The sequence below is a fragment of the Brachyhypopomus gauderio genome, chromosome 21 (assembly GCF_052324685.1).
Source record: "Brachyhypopomus gauderio isolate BG-103 chromosome 21, BGAUD_0.2, whole genome shotgun sequence".
NCBI classification, from domain to species: domain Eukaryota; kingdom Metazoa; phylum Chordata; class Actinopteri; order Gymnotiformes; family Hypopomidae; genus Brachyhypopomus; species Brachyhypopomus gauderio.
In genome coordinates this window covers 1,992,675-2,016,898 of record NC_135231.1, presented here as the reverse complement: position 1 = coordinate 2,016,898, position 24,224 = coordinate 1,992,675, and the positions used below count along the sequence as shown (strand labels likewise).

Below are 24,224 nucleotides of genomic sequence, written 5' to 3'. Positions count from 1 at the left end.
AAACAGTCAGAAGGGAAACAAGGCACCATGTAATATAGAAAAGTTCAGATTGTGCAACTGGCAAGATTTCGTTGAGAGTTAAAAAGCTTTTTTATAAAACGGAAGCATAAAGAGGAAGCACAGAGGGAAAGCAAGGCGGCGAAGCCAATCACCGGTAAATAACGAACACCATAAAGCTGATAGAAGATGTGATGTGAAGATGTGAAGAACTTGTTCAGGTATTAAGTGAGCAAGACCTGAAGAGTGCAGTAAACGTCAAAAATAATTAAATCTATTGGCAATTCTGACAGCTCTAATGCAAAACACAACTGATAATAAATTGGGTGAAAAATGTAAAACTGACCAGAAGCTATAGATCACATAGCAACCATGAGCATTGCTTTGTAGATTTCATGGATGCAAATGTGCACTAGGTTGTGGGGCCCAATGTGATATTTCCTCATGGTGCCCAAAGTACCTGTTTGCACTCCTCCATGGCTGTTTGATTTGATGGGTGAAATACTTATAGGGAAGATGTCTATGTAGTGTACTTGCGGGCTAATGCTGGCAGATATAGCTAGCTCTAAACTGTCACGTATGTGTTAAACTGGCAAGTCCTTTTGTTTTATTAGAACTATTATACGCCTCTGATAATGTCTCTGGCGAAGCACACTTGCCTTTGAGCGCTTTGTGCTCTGCAGTCGTTCCATACATGGGAAGGGAAAGGGGAGAAACGCGGACAATGTATAATGGTAAAATAAAAACTCATAACGGAGACATTTTAGGGAGACATTTTTGTCCCTTTGTGCCCTTAGCTTGACTGTGGCCTGCCGTGAATGGAAACTGGACCTACATGATCTTTCTAAGAGTGAAAATGGAAAAGGAATGATGTCTCCATCTAGTGGTGCAGGTGTATGCTCAGTGTGTACATTAACAACCTATAATTCGGTACTAGACCACGGTAAAGTTGGCTCAGCATTCTATATAATCGCCAGACGTTCACGAAAGAATGGGCTCGTTATTAAAAAAACAACATGTAGTGTATGCGATAAATACCTATTATGTAATTCCTATATATTGTGAATTTATCCCCACACAATGGCTTTCAATAAAAATACATTTAGAAGACACATAAGAAGCAATGCATTTCATGTGCATCTGGACTTGTGAAACACTTCTCACATTTGTGAAAACACATCAAATCTCAGATTTCCTATATTTGGCATTGGTGGACCAGAATACAAGGGGCTCACAGTTAAATAACATGACCTAGACCCCCTATTTCAGGTCTATGATCAAGTACACATAAGGAGCAATGCATTTCATGTGCATCTGGACTTGTGAAACAGTTTACACATTTGTGAAAACAAATCAAAGCTCAGATTTCCTGTTTTTCCACTGGTAGATTAAATAAGCTTTTTACCAGTTTCACAAATATTAATTCCTTAGTAATAAAAACGTTGTTGTTTCCCTGCACAATATTTACCACATTAACAACCAGACTTCTGTGTTGACAAAGTTTTACCTGCTTTTGTGGAATAGTGGGCTATCAGGGGACTGATACAGTTAGGTTTTTGCATCTGAGATGCAGAATCCCTCCATCACCTTATTGTGTACTGTAAGGAACCATGTAAAGCATTAAATGGGCCTGAGGCCTCATCATCAACCCACAGTCTTTGAGAGGTCATAGGTCATAGTTGGGTCAAAGCCTGCTTCAACTGCTTCCTACTAGCATCATACTTGGGTCAAAGCTGATGAATGAAGGACAATTACATCATGACAGTTCAGCTACCAGGTGTAAGAGAGGGAGGAGCTTGAAGGTAAGAGAAAGGGACACGAATGGAGGATTCACATCCAACACTCCAAAATTAAGGTTTTATGTTGTTCTCAATGACTTTGTTATTGTATACCCTGTTGGTGTAAAAAAATAAACTGTTTTTTTCCCCATCACCTGACTCCCTGTCCACTGTGTAATTTGGTTTTGTGCATGACACCTAGCTTTAAATTATCAGTCAAGCAACCAATGAGTATATTGAAGATGAGTTGTGAGTGGTGTCATATCATACATGTATTCTCTGAAAGAAGGGATTTGAGTGCCATCCTGCAACTTCTTTCCACTAACAACCCCCTTAAAAGCCAAAATAAACACATCCATTGACATGGTAAATGCCAACAGTAAAATTCTACAACCTGCCATTATGCCCATTTAGACAGCCAAGATATGGTATTTTCACCTGTTTTAAAGCAAAATGGGATATCTTCAAAATGGGCTCTCATCCACCTAGTGTCTGGTACCTGAAAGAGGTCATATGCCTTCCACAAAAATTGATTAGTGCTGTGGTACATCCTGAGAAGCCAGAAATGTGCTGATTAACTTCACACAACTATAGCTGCTGGGAATCAGAGCCGGAGTGGCTAATCGGGAGATTCGGGAGGATTCCCGATGGGCCGGCTCATGTCAATCTCTAGTTTGGGCCGATTGGGAGGGAAAAATAATTTTGGGCCGGATTTGGGCATGAAACTCCCGGGCTGAAAAAGTGGCCCACTCCGGCCCTGCTGGGAATTGTGGTTGGAAACAAGGAGAGTAAAAAGGTTTTGATATTAGCAAAAAGCTTGTGATGTTTGGTTATAATTTGAAAGAACAAAATCATCTAAACAGATTTGTAAGGTGTGGTGATTACTCCCGTAAGCATACCTTTAGCTGAAATGGGAGTTCAGCTGATTACATGTAATTTTTATTTTCACCACTGGGTGCAACTGTCAGCAAGGAATTAGCCACAGATAAAACAAGATAACCACATTTAGTACATTAGTACATTAGCACATTAGTACACTAAAACCTAATTCTTTGTGAAGAAGCAAGGTGGTGGATAAACGAGTCAAGGTAAATGAAAAGGCAGGAAAATTAAACATAAACAGGAGTAAATTCATGGCAGATCTATAGAAGTTTTTAACTTCTTCACTTGATAGGAACAGTCATCTTAGCATGCGTGTGTTTTGTTTATGTGTGCTCATTTTTAACAGACAGCCTGTACAACTGCTGAAAAAATTACTTAAAGCATGAAGGCAGACATTAAGCCAAGAAGAAGATGTTTATGGAATGCAGCTGGAGGTGTTAAAAATGTGGCTGAAAACTTCACTATTTTTCAAAATCTGCCAAAGAAAATCCATTTCAATTCGGAAATTTGGCCCAAATTAGCCTTAAGAATTTTTAATGATGACAGTATTATAAACAGAAAATTGCTACAGAAAAGTTGCTTGGAACAATAATAGACAGGGCCTAAGAGACACAGTTAAGGAGTTGACTAGAGAAGCAACATTTTCTAAATGCTCTGAATTCCAAGTTTGTCATGACACTTGTCAGAAGAAATCTGACAACATGGATGAAGAACAGGATGATGTTCTTGATGACGGTTTCAGTGAAAGTGAACGAGCTCACTCTGGTCAGGATCAAAAGGATATTTACACAGATTCAGCCTATTTGATATGAGTGCTTTAATTCGCCTAAATGCAGTATGAACCTAAAATGGATTTATGAGGAAATGGTACAGTGAAATATGCAAAAACTTACTGTTATGATAGTTAAGGGTTCATACTCTCATGCAGCAGTGGAATTCTTTTGGCATTATGGGAGACTTCTGAGAAACTGATAACCAATTTCTGAGAAATGTATCTCCAAGCCCTAACAAAATTAAGACTTCAATGTGGATTTTTGAAAAATGGTACAGCAGAATCTGTCTACATTTGCCCTGGGGGATAAACAAAGGCTACCAATTCTTGGGTGGTAGTAGAATTTTTTTGGCATTATGACAATTGAAAATTCAGACAAATAGTAAACCACAGTCTCAGAATTAAACAAGCATTTAAGCAGAGATGCTAGGTGAGGGAGTGCAGTTATGACTGACACAGTCCGCAAACGACCCGGGCCCATTTGGTTTTTTCAAGCGGCCAAAATCCGCTTTCTCCTAAGCACATCCCACATTAACCCCATTCTTCTGTTGTCCATTCTAGAATTATCCATTACAAATTATTTTGTTCATAAATTTATTGTATCATTTAAATCAGCAGGACTGGTTGTGTAAAGATCATGGACATGTAAAGGTATAGAATTTAGTAAATTATCAAGAAAATCTCATTTACAGTTTTTAATGGTCAGGTTGAATTTCAGTGTTCCTTTACATTTTGTGTGCACTGAGAAACCAAGTTATTGCTTAGGTAACATGCTATTATACTTTATTTGTTATATGAGCATATGGAAGCATTTCTTTTGTCTTGTCTTTAACACTTCTGCTCCTCACACGCTCGTCTGCCTTCTCTAGAGCCTGGCGCACCAGACAGAGACGCCGCCACATCTTCCCTGCAGTCATCGCCGTTGGGCTCAAAGGCGTCCGCGGTTGCCACGGGCCTCTCTAAAGCCACGTGCCCGTCGCCCCCCTGTGAGCAGAGGTCGTGGTTGGCCTCTGGGGGCGCCGTGGTGCCTTTCGTCACATGGGTGTCGTGGCAGTAGATGGGCTCCTCAGCCGAGGCCGTCTGGGTGCGAGGCGTGGTGTCGGTTGGCTTAGCTGGCGTCTCGGGGGCTGAATGGGGCCTGTGCGGAGGCGGGGACAGCGGGGACATGTTGAGTGAGAGGCTCGGACATCGCTTTTGTCCGTCCAGAGGAAGGCGAAGGAGGGAGCGTGGCATCAGAGCACGATGGCTTGGAGCTGAACAGAGAAGAAAAAGGCAGCAGTGTTACTCACTTCATCTACCTGCAGTGTTTCCTTTCTATTCGCTGAATGAGTGAATCTGAAAGATGACCAGAGCGGCTTGTGTACCTGTATGCCTTCTTTCTGAGCTGGGAGTCCAACCCGCTGGTGGGGCTCACCAGGGAAGATAAAGATGCTCCAATTTCTGTAGCCTGAACAACGCAAGCAACAAAAAGCTGTTAACGGCCATTTGATGGCTTCAGTTTACCGATTATATTACTTAATGGGTTCACAATTCCTCTGTCTAATTCCTCTTGTCTAATAGTATTATCTGAATACTGAAGCTGATGGAACTACACAGTTATAGCGTTTCAGGAGTAGAACCAGGAAACCATGTGCTGTTTGCAAATATTCAAATGAAAGCAACCGAAAACACCATCGCTTAATCAGCTTTGACTGATCAATTTATACCTTATCACATGGTTTGAAGCCATTGACTTTATGGTGGCCATTTTGGGCACTGTGAACAAGTCCCGATCCGTTTTCTCGTGGGAGAATTCCGGGGAAGCAACTGGAACTGTTGGTCTTGGGCGTGAGGGAGCTTGAGCTGTGGAAGAGGGGACCATCCATCCCACCTTTCCCCTCGGATGCCTTGGCACCAGGGTAAGACTTCCCTGTGCCATTATCCAAGGCTCCGCCTTCCTGGTCGGACTCGTCGGACGACTCTTGGCCATACGGAACCAGGAAAGCTGCTCTATTGTGAGCGGTGGCGCCACCGTTCACCTGCACAGGCCGTCTGAGGTCTGAGGTAGACTGTGGTGCGCTGGAGGAAGAGGACGAGGGCAGCGGGCGCAGGTGGGATGCGGCAGCCGAAGAACTGCAGGTGCTGGGCCGGCTCTTCGGGACGCTGCCGCTGTTGCTGCTGCCAGGCTTTGAGCCACCTTGGTCCTCCTTCATGGGAGAGTTATTCTGCAAAGTGAACAGCGGTCAGTTATGGGAAATCTGAATATAAGGAACAGAAAGTAAGAGTTTAACAGTGTAAACTAACAAAACACAGCCCTCTCAATTATACTAGTGAACAATAACAACCAGTTCCCAGTCAGATTTCCTGGCATGGTGCAGTGGTGTGGTGATACCTTCGCCATGTGAGGAGGAAACTGTGGACCGATGAAGGAGGTGGAGGTGTACTGAGGCCCGTTCACCTTGGCCGTGCTGACCGGGCGAGGGGAGCAATGACCGGGACCATGGGTCACAGAGTTACAGTCTCCGTTTTTAAGATCTGTTGACCTAAAAATGATGGATTGGGGGGGGGGGGGGGGGGGGAATAAAAGTGTATAAAATGCCTTTCTAAATATTCTAAATATAATGGTTTAAACATTAGGTTGAAATTACCGCATGTAGAACAGTAAGTATGCCTGTTGGTTCAGCACTGATCGTATGTCACTTACATATACTGATGCATCATTCATCTCATACCACTGCTCATTACTAGTTTGTAATGTATAATTGAAACTTGGAAAGAAAGTTGACCCTTATGCACCTGAGTGACGTTAAGTTGGTAATAGTCCTCAGTAGTAGGTCGCTTGGCGCTGGGTGAAGACCTGTCTGGGTCGGAGCTGAGGCGTCGCACACACTTCCGCTCCTCACGCGCTCGTCTGCCTTCTCTAGAGCCTGGCGCACCAGACAGAGACGCCATCACATCTTCCCTGCAGTCATCGCCGTTGGGCACAAAGGCGTCCGCGGTTGCCACGGGCCTCTCTAAAGCCACGTGCCCGTCGCCCCCCTGTGAGCAGAGGTCGTGGTTGGCCTCTGGGGGCGCCGTGGTGCCTTTCGTCACATGGGTGTCGTGGCAGTAGATGCGCTCCTCAGCCGAGGCCATCTGGGTGCGAGGCGTGGTGTCGGTTGGCTTAGCTGGCGTCTCGGGGGCTGAATGGGGCCTGTGCGGAGGCGGGGACAGCAGGGGAGCGACATCCTGAGTGAGAGGCTCGGACATCGCTTTTGTCCGTCCAGAGGAAGGCGAAGGAGGGAGCGAGGCATCAGAGCACGATCTACTGACTCTGGTAATAGTCCTCAGTAGTAGGTCGCTTGGCGCTGGGTGAAGACTCGTCTGGGTCGGAGCTGAGGCGGCGCTTACGTTTGTCTAAGCTGTGGCCAGAGCGACACTCCATACGAGGCTCCTCCTCCAAGTTGTGCCTCCTCCTCTTCTTTTTCATCTTTTTGTGTCGGAAGGAGCTGCTGTCCCCATTCCTGTCTGATGGGTCCCTCTCAGAACTCCTGCAGATTGAAAATGATTTGCTTAAGGAAACTGTAGTACACTTTCTGGCTTATGGTTGCTAGATTTTCTACAACAGTAACAGTTCTGTTTGCTGACCCCTCCTGGTCACACACAGTATAGCAATGGCCGTTCTCATGCAACATAAATAGCTCCTTACCTCCGCTTGTCCTTCTTCTTCTTCTTGGATTTCTTATGTTTTTTTACAGGCCGCTCTTCACATGGATCCTCCCTGTCCGACAGGCTACGCTTTTGTGCCTGGGGCCGCGGGGCAGGGCTGGCGGGGCGTGGTGCTTTAGCCCGCTTGTGTCCCGAGTCTTTCTTCCCAACATAGTACTCAAATGAGCGAGGGAAGTCACCTTGACCATTCTCCACATCCCGGTCTCGTTCGTCCTTGCTGCTGTGATGGCGCCGGTGGTGGTAGTGGTCTCGGCGGTGGTGGGTGTGCCCGTCCCGGTGGCGATCTCCCTCTCGCTCTCCAGGGATCCTCTCTCGACTGGCCGAGCGATCCTTATCAGTATGGTGGTCTCTGTTGGGACGATGGCGATGGCGATGGCGGTGCCCGTAGCGCTCCCGACTCCGGTTTTCCCGCTCGCGATAATGTCCCTGCCTGGATCTGCCTCGCTCCTTCAGGGTGGAGGAAAGGTGTGGCTGCTCAGAGTCTTTATCACACTTCCGCTCCTCACGCGCTCGTCTGCCTTCACTAGTGCCTGGCGCACCAGACAGAGATGCTGCTCTATTGTGAGCGGCGGCGCCACCGTTCACCTGCACAGGCCGTCTGAGGTCAGAGGTCGGGGATGCGGCAGCCGAAGAACTGCAGGGGCTGGGCCGGCTCTTCGGGACGCTGCTGCTGTTGCTGCTGCCAGGCTTTGAGCCACCTTGGTCCTCCTTCATGGGAGAGTTATTCTGCAAAGTGAACAGCGGTCAGTTATGGGAAATCTGAATATCAGGAACAGAAAGTAAGAGTTTAACAGTGTAAACAAACAAAACACAGCCCTCTCAATTATACTAGTGAACAATAACAACCAGTTCCCAGTCAGATTTCCTGGCATGGTGCAGTGGTGTGGTGATACCTTCGCCATGTGAGGAGGAAGCTGTGGACCGATGAAGGAGGTGGAGGTGTACTGAGGCCCGTTCACCTTGGCCGTGCTGACCGGGCGAGGGGAGCAATGACCGGGACCACGGGTCACAGAGTTACAGTCAATAAAAGTGTATAAAATGCCTTTCTAAATATTCCACTATTCAAAAATCTGGAGCTGGTTTAAACATTAGGTTGAACTTACCGGATGTAGAACAGTAAATATGCTTGTTGATTCAGCACTGATTGTATGTCGCTTACAGTTACTGATGCGTCGTTCATCTTATACCACTGCTCATTACCAGACTGAAATAAAAACATTATTCCATCCATTAGCTAGAGCAGAAACTCAGTGCAAAAACGCAGAGAATGCTGAAACCGCGCAGCACATCAAACCTTCACATAGCAGTAGTAGTGTCCGGCGTGGCAGCTAATCCCGGAGTGGACCAGCACAGCGTACAGGCCGTAGAGCTGTGGCTCTCCGTGGGACTGCGACATGAACGGACGCATGTCCAGATACTCTGGGTACCTCACGTCCTGCACAGGGGGACAGAGAACAGTTGTGCAACGGCATAGATCACGTGAAACGACTAAGGAAAGTGTACAACAGTGCGGCAGAATTAAGTACGGTGGTCAAACCTTTGCAATTTTGCTTCCGTTGAAGTCGAAGCGCTTTAAAGCAATGGTGAGCACATTCGAGCTACGGTGGACTGTAAATCTTTTTGAGGCATGAACCATTTTCTTACATCTACAAACACAACCAAATTCACAATGAGGACAGAAAAGATAATAGGCAACACAGACCACAGTAAATTCACCACTAGTGGTCCCATGACAACAAATAGAGCTTGGTTTATCTCCAGAGATAAACCGGTGTGCCTCAGACTTATCCAAGATAGACTTGCCGTGTGTTAAGGGACAGAAGTAAAGAGCACCTTTATCCCTCTTATCCATTGGTTTCAAAGCACTCTGTAGTACGTGGCCGAAGACGGCTTTTTGAGTTTTATGTTAAAATATTTTGAAAATGAGGCTGGCAGTTTGTATCCGCCTTCCTGAGTCTAAAGTTACTGGTCATGCTACTTTTGGAAAAAACACATGGTTACCCTGTTGGACGGCATGGTGGAGCAGATCTGAGCTGGGACACTTACTTGGTGCACTTGTAGGCATTGTCTCCATCAAGCTGCTCAGGCTTAACAAACTGCTCAAGAGCTTTGGTGATGGTTGGAGCAGTCTACAAAACACATGTAAACACGCTTAGGCACAGACACAGGGCTAAAGAAAATCTTGTCAAACTGATCCCATGATGCTTTACATCTCAGACACCAGTTTGGGACAAGCAATTATCAATTCACTGAGTAATCATTAATTCACTAAGACAGCAACTCTCATACAAGACTAAATTGTAAGCCAGACATGTCATGATTAGCAGACCTAATTAATAATCTAAACAAATGTCCACCTCACACATGTACACATGCACGCACACACTTTAACAAACTGATAGAATCAATTTCAAAGCCCAGATCATTTCTATGGACATCTTTATAAAAGATACAACAGAGTGACTGATGGCTACCTCAATGTCCAGTGCAATGTCCAAATACTGATCAAACGTATCAGATACTCCATTGCAGTTCAAACACTCCACTGTGAAATCAGAAAGAATATAATCAATTTAACTGATCAAAAACATCTCAAATAGCATTGCCAGTCATACACATTGAACACTTATGAAATAAATAATTTATAGTAACATTTTACAGTAAATACCATTTTACCATTTGATGTTCACAAATTGGAATGAAGTATGACTGACAAACTCACATCTTGACCTCAGGTAACCTCCAAATATCTGATGGATCAGAGTGGTTGCCTGTGTTTCCCTGTCCAGTCTGATTAAATAAAAACATCAGACAAGGCAGAAAATGTAATTTATTCAGATAGAAACTAAAACAAGAAATTAAAAAGAGAATATAAACAAACATGCAATTGTAAGAGTACAACCTTTAAGTGTATCTAAACGCCTTTCTGAATAACGCTTTCTAAAAGTACAAAGCAGAACAGAAATGAGGTCTGACGTGAAAATTGCCAGAAACTAGAACGACGCAGCGATTCCCTGATGGATTCATCTCCACACGTAACTGGTAAAGTCAAACGCTTCGTTCTGAATGTAGGCTGCTGGCTGGCCAGTAGTGGAGAGATGTTGAGAAGCAGCAGCTGGCACCGCATCAAAGCAACTTGGGAGAGAGCGCACAGCCCACATACAGAGCGCTGGTGGACTAACGTGTTAGCCACACATAAACAAGCTGTCGACTGTGGTATGGAAGAGAGGGGTGAGAGTAAACCACCCTGTATGCCTGTGCAGTTTCTGCACAAATGCAGAACTACTTCTATTTTCTTAGACCAACCTGGCCTCATTTAGATACAGGACAATCTTAATAACTGGTGGATACATCAGCAATTTTCTTCACACCGGTATCAAGCACCAGTCTCCGCTCTTTTTTCAGTCAGTGAAATGGAAAGCACAAAAAACGCCAAAAAAGGACCCTTGGATCCATGTATTTAATCTCCAAATAATATTATTAATAATAATAATAATAATAATAATAATAATAATAATACACCTGACTAACAGCCACAGCTGCACCTGCTAGAAGTAACATTTTTAAATATCTGTCTGCAAGAAGAGTCAAGTAACAATTCTGCGACCCACAGATATCCAACAAACATGCTAAGAAATAGATGAATGCTAAAATTTCAATAATTTAGCAACTTGAGCAATGATATAGTGTGTGGTCCAAGTAAACATACATGCTCCAAAACAGGCAGGACTCTTGCATAGTGTCCACTGTGTACCGCAAGAACTCATGAGCGTCTTCTTGACTCCCAAAACAGAAATGACTTGCAATACCTTTGAAAAAGAAAAGGAGATGGACCACAATTAGAAATGTTCACATTTAATGGCGCTCAAAGGAATATGTTGTTGCTTTTGTCCATCACCATTTGCATACTCACATTTTAGTTCATTCAGCACACTGATGGGTTTAATGACTTTTCCTGAATTGGCAAACACCTGGGTGATGTGATTCTCCATGATGCACATCATGCAAAATCCAGGTTCATGACCTTCGGGGGAAAAAGAGGACTCAGAATTAAGGCATATTAAATATACAGATGGTATCACTAAATACCAGTAGATAATCTTGAAAGTTAATAAGCAGTTAATAAGCAGGTAATTAACACAGCCATGTTTCCAACCAAATGTTTTCTATGTATATCAATTAGAAAACCTTTACGGAAGCAAATAACATTGACAAACTCACAATAATGTTAAATAGTTTGTACAAAGGGCAACTGCACCCCTTGGTTGATAAAGACTTCATTCAACAGATGGGAAAACATACAATAAACCCAAAACATCATAGCAAATGTTCATCAGATCTGCGTTTTGTCTTACAGCATTACATAGAAACTCTGAACACATTGTGAAATTAAGGACTGTGTGTAGATCATCCTGAGATGATCGAGATACTGAATGAACTGTTGCAGCCAATGGGAAGAAGCACACTCTGCTCCCAACAAAGACACCTGCTGGTTCATGCAAAACAGAGGCCTGCTGACACCTCTGTTAACACCTTTTATTGAACAGCCCTAAATATCGTCTCATACCAGTGGACACTCCATTCTTTACCCAACATTGGTCTAGACAACCAAGCTTAATTTCTGCTCCTCTCTTGTGATATTAGAAATGTTAGACAATTTACTCTTGTTCAACTTGCAGTCAGCTCAAATAAGGCTGATTACATAATGATACAAGAACTAAAACAGGCTACGTTGGATATGTTAAATACTTTAGAACCAAGATGTGTGGCAGGAAGAGAAGGATGGGGAGTGACTCACATGTTCTGGAATGCTCTCTGGACAGCATGTAGTTGGCGAGAGGAGCAGTGTAGGAGAGACACTGAAGGGCAGAGTTTAAAAAACACGTGTTGCCCAGGTTCTGTAGACCTGCTCCAATACGATGGACCTGGTTCCAATTTAAACAGAGGTGTTCTGCTGGGAACAGGACCATCTGGGGTAGAGGGATGCCATCGCCACTGGCAAGCACCACTACATGGACAAACAGAGGCATTCGTTACGGCTTTCGTACAGCAACACGGTTGCTTCAGAAATGCTTGCAGGACACAGAACCGGTGCATCCCTGGAACATGGAGTAAACGGTAAAGTACTCACCAGTTTCCTTGGGCTTATCTTCTCTACGGTCATTATTCATTCCTGCCAGATAGAATCAGATCGTTGAAGTTAGATGCACTTTTCAAGAACTCACCTGTGGTATTTGCTCAGAATGACACAAACAGAACATACATGCTGGCTGGGGGGATCACATTGTTACTACTTGAGGTCTAATGCCTCAAGCTTGTACGATAACCTGTTTTGTTACTCAAAATCAAACAGTAAAATGCCTTCAAATTGGATACTCCAACCATTTTTTGGTACAGTTCACTGTTGAGAAATGAGTTACAGGTGCATGCAGATACACAGGGTTGCCAACTCTCACGCATTGAGCGTGAGACACACGCATTGAGCGTGAGACACACGCATTTGACTGTCTTCACACGCTCTCACGCCACACATCCCACATTGATTCACATCTATGATTCAATTAGTTACTAGTTCGCTCTGGCGCCAACCCCTGGCAATCGATTGCGATATAATACTTAATTTGTGTCCATTTTACACCCCGGCCGGTGACAACTTACGTTCGCAACCCCCCCACCCACCCACTGCGTGAGAAATCGGAAGTGTGGCGTGAGAGTGTGTGAAGACGGTCAAATGCGTGTGTCTCACGCTCAATGTGTGAAAGTTGGCAACCCTGTTTTAAATGCAAAACACCAACCCAGAGCACAGAGGAAGCATGAGGGTGTCCTGTTAAGATCATCAGGTCTATAAGAAAAAAAATAGAGATAAAAGCTATCACAAATAATTAAATACAATGATTTAAATAGAACAAAAATTCAATAATGAAATGTTAGAAAAAAATGTATTAAATAAATTTATTAAAATTAAATGTAGACATTTAAATAAAACGTTTGACATAAAAGATATAAAATGCATCAAATCAAAGCTACAGAATAGCTGTGCTTTTCACCTGAGAGCTAAAACAGCTGAATTAATCTGTAAGGCATGGGAGCACATGTTTTCTGTTTCTGAAAGTGGCTATAATCTGTGCACATCTCATGACTTCAAGAAGTTTATTCCTCCTGACTGCAATGTAATGGCCGAAGGCCACGTCACCATGTGTAGCCCGTTAATAAGTCAAACTCCACTGTGCCGTGGTGTTTAGTAAGCGTGTACTGTTCCAGCATATCAGTAATATAAGTCACACCTAGCCCATTTGTACAGAAGTAAAAAGCTATTTGGTTTGTTGAATGTGCATGTAATCTTCAGTGTTACACAGTACCAGTGAGGAGTGGATCTGTGGGAGGGTGGATGACCCATATAGATGGTTCTTCATCAGGCACATTAACATGGCCGACATCTGATGGTCCCGCCGTACTTCCGTGAGGGAAGGGTGCTGGTCCACAGGGATCTTGGGGGTTGTAGGGCACACCTGAAAATCCCACAGCAGGTAAAGTGAAACCCAGCATGCCTCCCAGTGAGGCTCAAATGCCTTGTAAGTGTTTCCCAATCAACAAGTGATTATAACAAGGGCTATGGTGCCATGTGATGTCATTAGAATGTGGGGAGAATGCATAAGAATTTGTGATGTCATGTTAGAAATCTGTTTCTTTTTAAAAATGTTTATTTTTATTTGCTTTAACATGGTGGGATTTATGAAAATTGTGCTGAGTCAAAGAAATCAAAGAAATAACCCATGCTCCATTAATTATATTTTCCTGTACACATGAAATAAAGAGCTTGACAGTCATCAGTAGAATAAATATACATGTTATTTTTCTGAACCTTAGAAACCTACTATATAAATGTGTATATTTAACTTTTAATTATTATGAATAAGCCTATGGAAATCCATACTCATAAGAATTAATATACTGTCTTACATAGAAGTATAAAATGATGTACAGTATATGAAAATGTATTTTTCTCACCATGAGTGGTAAAACCTGGTGTGTCTTTGAAGTGGTTCTGTTCCTGTCCAGGCCTTGGCTGGTCAGTTCTCCTGGGGTAAAAACTCATTCTCCACCTGAAAAATAGAAAGAATAGAAAGACAGAAAGATCTAGAAAAAATAGAAAGATTTGTTAGATTTGTATGGCTTGTAAATCGCAGAGCAAAATCTCAAACGACCGGTTCTGAGCTTTTCAGCATCAAAACTGAATCCAAACATTCCACCTTCCCAACCAAACATTCTAAACCAAACATTCTAAAGTGGCAGCACGCGCGATGTCACGACTTCCAAATGTTTTAACCAAAACACCAAATCAGCCAGGCTGCTACAATAACCTGATGAATATGGACCTAAAACGCTGCCATACGTATTTGAATTTGTATTATATTTACATTACATTTAATAAACTTGAAATATTTAATGGCGTAATTCATACATTTGAATTTTAACAATGCTTTTTTATGTTTTGAACTTGCGAGATGGTGAAATTTGCTGTTGGAAAAAAATACATTTCAATATTACAACTTGCATTTTTCACATGAGAAAAAATTAGATCCTTAAATTCAAACCTTTTAGAGCAATCGAACGCATTGAACACATTGATCACGGCGCTGCCTCACTCTCGGTCACGTGACACGTCTGTGGCGGTGAAGTATTGATCAGTCGCGTTTGTGGCGGAGAAAACTAATGGAGCACAACGAGGTAAGTGCATCCAAAGTTCTTCAGATTCACGTATTCGGCTGATTATTTATAGTTATGGGAAATAATCAACGCGCTACACGGCAAGTTTGATGTGTTGCGTTACGTAATGGTTGCGTTATAACGCGGGGGAACTTTAGCTAGTTAGTTAGCTTGTTAGTAGTGGTTAACTAAGAGCTTTGGTTGGTATGAGCTGCTCTCATATCAAGAGTTTGAAGTGTACTGATTAACAGTATCGGTTAAGTATGTGTTTCCCTCACGTAGTAACGTTCATTTGTCAGAATGGTTGTAGGATAGAAAATAGTTAATTTTAGCGCATAAAACAATCAGGGTCTTGCTAGTTCTAGTTATCAGAACTAGTTACAGGCTGTAAAACGGGCAATACGTTTAAACTTCGCGTTCAAAAGTATCGTAGTAAATGGTTTGATGTTGGCAGTTAATGTTTTAAATGCATAAAAAAAGAAAGGCATAGCAGAGTGTTCCAGAAGTTGTTCATGCCCCCATTTTATACATGTTTATTCATTCTTGTTAAACCCTTTATTTTCTTTCTACGATTGGCAGCATGGCGGGAATGTGTAGGATGCAAGAAAGGGTACAAATATTAGTTGTGTTTTCTTTGTGCTTGTAGGGAAATGCAGATGTTATCAGGTCCACAAGGAACCTGTTGTCCTTGTTGACCTCGCAGTCAGGAAGTGCAGCTGGCCCTAGTCAAGATAATGTCAGGTCTCTTATATATTTTAATGTAGTGAGCTAAATATTTTGTACTATGTGCTACAATACAAATAATATGTTGTGGTCAAATTTGTGAATATCGATGCTTTTTAATGGTTTTATGTCCTTTAGGCTTCAGTTCAGGGTGAGAGAGCAGCTATTCAAACATGGCCAGGTTTTACTACTTATTTTGATCATGTTCTGTTAAGCAAATATGTACTCTATAACAAATTTACCTTTTCATACAGTCATTGTAATTGTAATTTCCTCACAGGTCCTTCCCTGGGTTTTTTACCAAAGGACGGGGGGAAAACGATTTTCTGCTGCTACAACTGTCCTCTGCAAACCAGCTAAAGTAAAGCCATTCATCTTTTACCTCCTACCTCGCCAATATGATCGGACACCTAAGGAACAAAACCAGTTGTTGCACACACAAGCTGGGTTGGGGCGTAGGACTGCATATATTGATGAAAATGCTACATACAATGAGGTATGTATGTTTGATGTCATAAAAAAAACAACATAGTCTTACTATTCTCAACAGACTATGTTTGATACGGTGCCCATCAAAACCCAACACCTAAAATGAATCCTGAAGTAAAATTCATTGTTTTAGTTCTGTAAAAAAAAGCTAATCAGTATAGAGGATAACATTTTCTTCATTTTTGGTGTTTTTTCTCCTCTACATATCATTTTTAGATATCTGCACAACTAAAGGAACTGTATCCACAATTAAAGGAACTGACAGGTGGTTGGCTTATCTACAAAGCCTCAGGTACATATAGGGATGTCTCTGATTATGCTTTACAGCAGGTTTCTTGCAAAAGTATACAATTGGGGAAGTCTGGGTATTCTCTAATGACAAAGTTAATAAAAGAGAAAGTGGGGCGGTGGCAGGGGATGCTGTCGACGGGTTTAAAAAAAACATTTGCTGAATTTTATAATAAATTAAATTTAGGAGGGTGTGGTACCCAAAAGCTCTCTCTTGTAACACCTGATGATGGTGGATACTGCAGCAAGCTTTTGAAAGTATTGGAATTCTGTATATAGCTCCTCTTCAGATGGAACTTGATACCACTCCTCTGCCACCAAACTCAGAAAGCTTCAGTGGCATGCCAAAAAAGAAGTGCCAGAAATGTGGCGTGTTTTACCCACTTGTCATCCTACCTGCCCATATACAGTCCTGTGAGGTCATCAATCTAGAGGATGAACAGAGTGAAGAAGTCTTTATTGTGGATGATCTAGAATGACCCTAATTTAGTTTCTGATATTGGAGGAATAAGTCCAGCACACCACCTTCAACTTGTTAATTGTTAATTCATTTACACAACTTGTTCATTTGTGTGTTTTTATCTTTTAATTGGTGTTTACCATATTAGGAGATGTTGCTGTTGGTGAAGGAGTGACAAGATACTTCTTTTCAGCAATTATTCAAAGGCTTAAAGCTGGCTTCAGTATTAACACTAGAAGCGCCGCGCCTCATTTACATACTTATACCTAGAAGCGCGGAGGGCCGGTCATCTGACCGATTTCACCACCTCCTACTAGCGCCGTGTTGTTTTCACCTACTTAAAGCGCGCCTCGGGCGGTCAAAAGACCGCTGAGTCTTTACACAGGGGAGCTGGTACTGACACATAATTAACGCTAGATGGCGTTTTGCACAAAAGGAAGAATGAGCCGCCCAAACAAAATATTCGTAATGGTGACATTTGCACGTAACGTCAATATGTTAACAAATTAATGTGACTAAACCTTTTAGAATCAGTGCCTTGTGACCTTGTTCTCAGTAGCTTTCCCATTGTCAGTTTTGTTTAGTTTCATATTGCATTTCCTGGTTTGTGCGAAAACGTAAATGCAAAATATAGTTTCAGTTTTGTTTCTTGGTTAGTGTAATAGTTTGCTTGGTTAGTGTAATAGTTTGCTTATTTGTCTGTGTGTTATTCTGTTGGCATATATGTCACTATATTATCATGTACGTTCGCCACACCACTAACCCACTGGCCCGCACCCCCACTGTGAAGCGTTCACGTCTTTTGTCTTGCTAATGCTACAGACTGCGCTGCAGCCTTCCACCCCCACATCCACAAAAAGCTTGTTCGATACTCAGAGTAGCAAAGTGAAGCCCGTAGACCGAGCTAAAGCAAGTTTGTTTGTATACTCAATGTTACGCCATTTCAAGTTTTAATGTCTAAAAGTTGTGTATGTTAGTGAATTGTAGGCTATGGTGAACATAACAAATCTACAAATAAATGTCTATAATGTTTTGTGTTAGACAAAGAACAAAAAGCATAAATAGGCAAAATAATTACAAAAATATCATTATAAAAGGTAGGCTATGTACCTTTGCGTAACAAAACGCAAAATTATTAAAATGATACGGATGGCTTCACGAATATAGTTGCCTCTGTCCTCTCTAATGTTCACTTTTTTATCTTGCCGTATTGTGTTGCCGTTTCAAATGAGGTGTTTGATCGGTGAATAGCCGATGTGTGATCCCACGTCCTAACGACCGTGTTATCACCGAGCGTTATCACCATTCGGTGATTTACATGTATCGTATATTGCATAAGTTTCGTTCCCCACCTCAAATTAAGTTCCATTTATGTAGTGAATTGTGAACTTGAGAATAAACCTCCGCCACTGTGGTTAATGTTCATGCACTGTTTGAACAATATTTATTAATTACAGCCAGGTTTTGGAGGTTGTAGAACACAGCTACAGGCCAACAACGGGTGCATCCCGTCTCTCTTTAGCGTATATTGCATAAGTTTCGTTCACCACCTCAAATTAAGTTCCATTTATGTAGTGAATTGTGAACTTGAGAATAAACCTCCACCGCTGTGGTTAATGTTCATGCACTGTTTGAACAATATTTATTAATTACAGCCAGGTTTTGGAGGTTGTAGAACACAGCTACAGGCCAACAACGGGTGCATCCCGTCTCTCTTTAGCGTATATTGCATAAGTTTCGTTCCCCACCTCAAATTAAGTTCCATTTATGTAGTGAATTGTGAACTTGAGAATAAACCTCCGCCGCTGTGGTTAATGTTCATGCACTGTTTGAACAATATTTATTAATTACAGCCAGGTTTTGGAGGTTGTAGAACACAGCTACAGGCCAACAACGGGTGCATCCCGTCTCTCTTTAGCGTATATTGCATAAGTTTCGTTCACCACCTCAAATTAAGTTCCATTTATGTAGTGAATTGTGAACTTGAGAATAAACCTCCACCGCTGTGGTTAATGTTCATGCACTGTTTGAACAATATTTATTAATTACAGCCAGGTTTTGGAGGTTGTAGAACACAGCTACAGGCCAACAACGGGTGCATCCCGTCTCTCTTTAGCGTATATTGCATAAGTTTCGTTCCCCACCTCAAATTAAGTTACATTTATGTAGTGAATTGTGAACTTGAGAATAAACCTCCACCGCTGTGGTTAATGTTCATGCACTGTTTGAACAATATTTATTAATTACAGCCAGGTTTTGGAGGTTGTAGAACACAGCTACAGGCCAACAACGGGTGCATCCCGTCTCTCTTTAGCGTATATTGCATAAGTTTCGTTCCCCACCTCAAATTAAGTTCCATTTATGTAGTGAATTGTGAACTTGAGAATAAACCTCCGCCGCTGTGGTTAATGTTCATGCACTGTTTGAACAATATTTATTAATTACAGCCAGTTTTGGAGGTTGTAGAACACAGCTACAGGCCAACAACGGGTGCATCCCGTCTCTCTTTAGCGTATATTGCATAAGTTTCGTTCACCACCTCAAATTAAGTTCCATTTATGTAGTGAATTGTGAACTTGAGAATAAACCTCCACCGCTGTGGTTAATGTTCATGCACTGTTTGAACAATATTTATTAATTACAGCCAGGTTTTGGAGGTTGTAGAACACAGCTACAGGCCAACAACGGGTGCATCCCGTCTCTCTTTAGCGTATATTGCATAAGTTTCGTTCCCCACCTCAAATTAAGTTACATTTATGTAGTGAATTGTGAACTTGAGAATAAACCTCCACCGCTGTGGTTAATGTTCATGCACTGTTTGAACAATATTTATTAATTACAGCCAGGTTTTGGAGGTTGTAGAACACAGCTACAGGCCAACAACGGGTGCATCCCGTCTCTCTTTAGCGTATATTGCATAAGTTTCGTTCCCCACCTCAAATTAAGTTCCATTTATGTAGTGAATTGTGAACTTGAGAATAAACCTCCGCCGCTGTGGTTAATGTTCATGCACTGTTTGAACAATATTTATTAATTACAGCCAGGTTTTGGAGGTTGTAGAACACAGCTACAGGCCAACAACGGGTGCATTGGCCATGTACTGAGTGAAACGACAGCGAGCTTTAGTTGGGAACAGTTGCTCATCAACAGTTATGTTCTCACCGGGCGTGTAAGAAGCAATGCTGTTTTTCACAAATTTATCAAATATCTCCGAGATCATAGCAAATTTATCAGTCGCAAGGCGGGCAGCCCTTGTGCTCTTGTCATCAAAGCGCAGATAGCGCATGATATCTCTGAATGTCTGTCTAGACATTGTCTCTTTGAAAATGGGATTTCCTAAGTCAGCAGACCAGTATTCATCAAGTTTCATGCTTTTACCGGCTGTTATACCTCTCAAATAAACGAGACCCACAAATGCTTTCAGTTCGTCAGCTGTTAGTTTGAACTGAGCATTATTTCGTTCAGCCTCTGCCTCTGTGTATTTCAGAATTGCGCCCCACATTTCTGTGTCAATCAAACACAGTAAGCTGGTCAGTGGACTTTTAATTTTGTCCTTGGCATAACACGTAGGCCCTGGGGTTTCTCTCACAATATTGCACTCTTGTGCTCTACCCCGAGGTTTGCCAGCAGTTTCAAACCACACCGTACCGTCTTTGGCCTGAAATGAGTCACCACCACACTCAGTTTCAGAGTCCGATTCTGAATCAGATTCAAGATTCAGATCCATTTCACTTTCGCCCTCTCCATCCGACACCTCACATTGTTCGCCCTCCGATTCCATCTCATCAATATTGCACAGCATGTCCAGCACTTGCTTTGGGGTGTACATGATTCTCTGTGCCATTTTTATAATGCACTATGCAACCTTTCAAACGCCCAAACCGAGGAGTCACGCAAACTGTGTTGCTGTTCGATCACCCAAACCGAGCTTTCAAGCAAACTGTGTTGCTGTTCAATCACCCAAACCGAGCTTTCAAGCAAACTGTGTTGCTGTTCAAACGCCCAAACCGAGGAGTCACGCAAACTATGTTGCTGTTCAAACGCCAAAACCGAGCTTTCAAGCAAACTGTGTTGCTGTTCGATCGCCCAAACCGAGCTTTCAAGCAAACTGTGTTGCTGTTCAAACGCCCAAACCGAGGAGTCACGCAAACTATGTTGCTGTTCAAACGCCAAAACCGAGCTTTCAAGCAAACTGTGTTGCTGTTCGATCGCCCAAGCAGAGTTTTCACTCAAACTGTGTAGCCGCATCCCGACGAATTTATAGCTCACGTTGCCTCATGAATGCTATTGTGAATAAAGTGTTCATAACAGCACCGCCCATGCCATCATCTCAGTTTCGCTCGCAAAGGTATGCATTTACATACGTAACTTGCATTCTGCTTAATTCTTTTGTAATGCCAGTGTGTCAAAAGCAGCCATACATAATGTATGTATCTAACAGCTAGCCCTGGCGAAGAGGGATTATACCCGAGAGATCATTTCTTTGAGATATTGACTTGATAAGTAGGCTAATTACCATTCGCAGAATTCCTGCAAACTACTAAAGCATTTATTAGGCAAAGCAAGACGCTCTCACGGTTTGAAAACCATTGATGTAAACTTATATATAGTATATATTAAATAATATTAATAAATAAAGTATATATTTTAAGACTTTGGAAAGTGAAACACTTTCACTTTCGTTCAACGGACGAATTCCGTTTTGTCTTTACACAATAATCAGTTTGAACTTTGAATAATTTAGTTTTGAAAACTATTGATCTTTATTTAGTTATACTAAATATTAAATGACATACGAATCTTTGCGACACCCGCTGGCAGAAAAGAGAATCACAGTCTTGAAGTGTAGGCGACGACGACAATATTACAGAGATACGAGCGAAATCGATTGAAACTAGCATGTGCAGGGTTTCTTTTAACAATGTAAAAATACTAGTTTATTAAAAGGACAATTCTGGGAAAAGTCATGAAAGGAGGGTTCTGAAATTGGATCCAGTGCAAAGATATTATTATTTTTTGTGCTACTGCGGTCAAGTGACCGGTGCTCGGCGCTTCTAGGTATAATTAGGTCGACCAGAGGCGGCGCTTCTAGTAGACGTCACAGCGGTCAAATGACCGGAGCTTTGGCGCTTCTAGTGTTAATCTAGGTATGATGATCATTGTTACATATGTTTATTACTTTTTCTTGGAATTAGAAATATTGACATTCGTATCCGTCTTTCAATTACAGGACATATCGAAAGGACATGCTTATTTGAAGGTGAACCGGGTCATCTGGTCCCTTCATCATCCCAGTTCCTCATTGAGGGTGACATGTTTCTAGTAGCTGGACGGATGCTGGGACATTCGTTCTTACATGGGGGGCCTCGGCTCCCTGGACTTAGCAGAGCAATTGTCCGTGTACTCCGAGGAGATTCACCTGAGACAGCCACAGTGCAAATAGAAGATTGTCCTGACCATGATATACGAGAAATCATCAAATTGGTATGTACATCATGTGTTTTAATTTTTTTTCTTTCTATTTTTATTGAAAAAGTTGTTGCAGCCATTTATGTCCAGGTTGATGGAGATGATGAACTCCGTGAAGATGAATGCCAGGCTGTCCTTGAGTCTTTCTTGGGATCTACCTGGCCCAACCAATACAAACAGAAGGTGGCTCTTTGAACGCCTTTTGTCACATGCGGTAACATGACCTATCTACACATTCCATTTCACTACAAAGTTGAATACATTACATGAAGTTAAGCAGTATTGTATTGTGATTTTTGCCAACTCGGGGTGGCGAGTACATTATTTACATAGCCCGCTAGCTAGTAGCCACACGGCAACCGCGGACTAAAGATATCTTTATACTTCCTATAAGGAAACTACTAGTTTTAACAGACATTGATGAAAACTTAAATGTTTAAGGCAATAGTGTCTTAACATTTCCAGTCTTTTCCATTTGATAACAATCCACTGCAGCAGTTTTCTTGCCTTCTCCCCCATCATCCTCCAAAACACATTCATAAACCTCTCACTCAAAGAGTCTGGTAGAACTGCACAGCAGCCATGTAGATGTCAGCACCACGTGACTGTGATGTTGCTCTGGGGTCAATGAGGTCTCTGAGTGCTGTAAACTGCTCTGCTGTAAGTGGACAGCCTGTTGCAGGAACATGAATTCCAGCATTTCTAATGTGAGGTAACCCACTGCTCTCCCAGTCAATCTCTGGGATGTCCAACGCCTAGATAAAAAATAAAAAAAGCAAAAATCAAGGAAGTGCATTGTACCAACCAATGGTTTGAGATTTCTTATGGTACTTGTGGCTTAAACCAGGTGTTCTAAACCCTGGTCCTGGAGTACCTCATGCCCTACATGTTACTATTTACCCTGCACCCATACCACCAAATACGTTCATTAACAAACCCTCCATTAGGTTAAGGAGGTGTGTTAGAGGAAGAAATACACAAAAATATGCAGGACTGGGTAATCCAGGGTCAGTGTTGAATCAAAAAATCTTCCAAGTGTATTAGAGTAAATACAGACATGTGATGGGTAACAACATACCCACCTCCTCATTTTGGGGCTCCTGAACTGGCTGATAAACATGCCCTATTGCCCACAGTTGGTTTGGAGTCCTGTTGCCTTCTGGTGATTGTCCCAGCCATCTTGAAAAATGTCTAGGTCATCTTGAAGTCTTGGTACAAAGGTATAATGGCAACAGAAAATGTGTGTTTGGTCTGCCATGTCAAGATAGTTGCCTTCCTCAAGATAGTGGAGGACATCATAGTACACGCTGGTCACTGCAGTCCACACATCTCTCCATAATCTCTCGATACTAAAAAGTAAAAGTACTGCACCTCAGAAGACAGTAAGTACTGCTGTAGTAGCCTCCATTTACAATATGGAATGGTCCTGTTTCGAAATAATTACTTATAGAAAGCATGTTAGAATTCCTGAATAACATTAAAATTTGGGTTAAGGCCAAAACACAGGTAAAAGCATGTAATTTTTAATCAACTAAAAGCGTTAATTGTTACATTAAGAGCAGAAAAATCATCAAAGCCTACAATGTTACTTGAAAACAAGACTACAGTTTGTGTATCCTTAATCTCAGAGATCTTCACAGGATTAAAGAGAATATGAGAATGTCTGATACATATTTTGGTTTAAACGCACCGCTGGTTGTGGACACTTTTTCCAGAAATGAAACTGCTCCTCCCAGTACCACGGACTGAACATGAGGCGTACTGTAACATACCTAAGAGGGAAGCCAAATAATAACAGTTTTCACATTGACAAGGAGTTAATGCTGGTAATGTAAGAAATAAAAACAAAATTTAAAAAGGTACTGCAATTCAATATATATATATATATATATGTATGTATGTATGTGTGTATGTATGTATGTATGTATGTGTGTGTGTGTGTGTGTGTGTGTGTACAAAAACGAAAACAGTA

The 24,224-nt window shown here is 42.0% G+C and overlaps 2 protein-coding genes and 2 long non-coding RNA genes across 6 annotated transcripts in view; 2 read left to right on the top strand and 2 right to left on the bottom strand.

Moving 5' to 3' along the window:
• Positions 1-6,482: 6,482 nt before the first annotated feature.
• LOC143484989 (ubiquitin carboxyl-terminal hydrolase 42-like) overlaps positions 6,483-24,224 on the bottom strand; it is a 38,506-nt gene continuing 20,764 nt past the window's right edge. The window contains exons 16-17 of the mRNA XM_076984092.1: positions 6,721-6,782; positions 6,483-6,601 (exon numbers count right to left, since the gene is read on the bottom strand). Coding sequence (XP_076840207.1) covers positions 6,498-6,601; positions 6,721-6,782 — 166 coding nt within the window. The 3' untranslated portion in view covers positions 6,483-6,497. The remainder of the gene's footprint in view (positions 6,602-6,720; positions 6,783-24,224) is intronic.
• LOC143485265 (ubiquitin carboxyl-terminal hydrolase 17-like protein 6) lies at positions 7,093-14,325 on the bottom strand. The gene is made up of 13 exons (XM_076984636.1): positions 14,125-14,325; positions 13,476-13,625; positions 12,248-12,289; positions 11,915-12,124; positions 11,030-11,140; positions 10,826-10,925; positions 9,839-9,906; positions 9,591-9,661; positions 9,163-9,245; positions 8,654-8,762; positions 8,411-8,551; positions 8,220-8,320; positions 7,093-7,672 (listed from the first exon to the last, which is right to left on the bottom strand). Exons 1-13 carry the CDS (start codon positions 14,210-14,212, stop codon positions 7,093-7,095), a joined length of 1,854 nt encoding a protein of 617 aa, XP_076840751.1. The 5' UTR covers positions 14,213-14,325.
• On the top strand, positions 14,445-17,013 carry LOC143484991 (uncharacterized). 3 transcript variants are annotated; one of them, XR_013122764.1, is made up of 6 exons: positions 14,445-14,509; positions 14,719-14,844; positions 15,685-15,727; positions 15,827-16,042; positions 16,252-16,327; positions 16,932-17,013. It is a non-coding gene; the product is annotated as an uncharacterized LOC143484991 (long non-coding RNA). The 3 variants fall into 3 exon arrangements; XR_013122763.1 differs by having other exon boundaries at positions 14,486-14,844; XR_013122762.1 differs by lacking the exons at positions 14,445-14,509; positions 14,719-14,844 and adding an exon at positions 15,474-15,564.
• On the top strand, positions 22,020-24,202 carry LOC143484992 (uncharacterized). The gene is made up of 2 exons (XR_013122765.1): positions 22,020-22,466; positions 23,968-24,202. It is a non-coding gene; the product is annotated as an uncharacterized LOC143484992 (long non-coding RNA).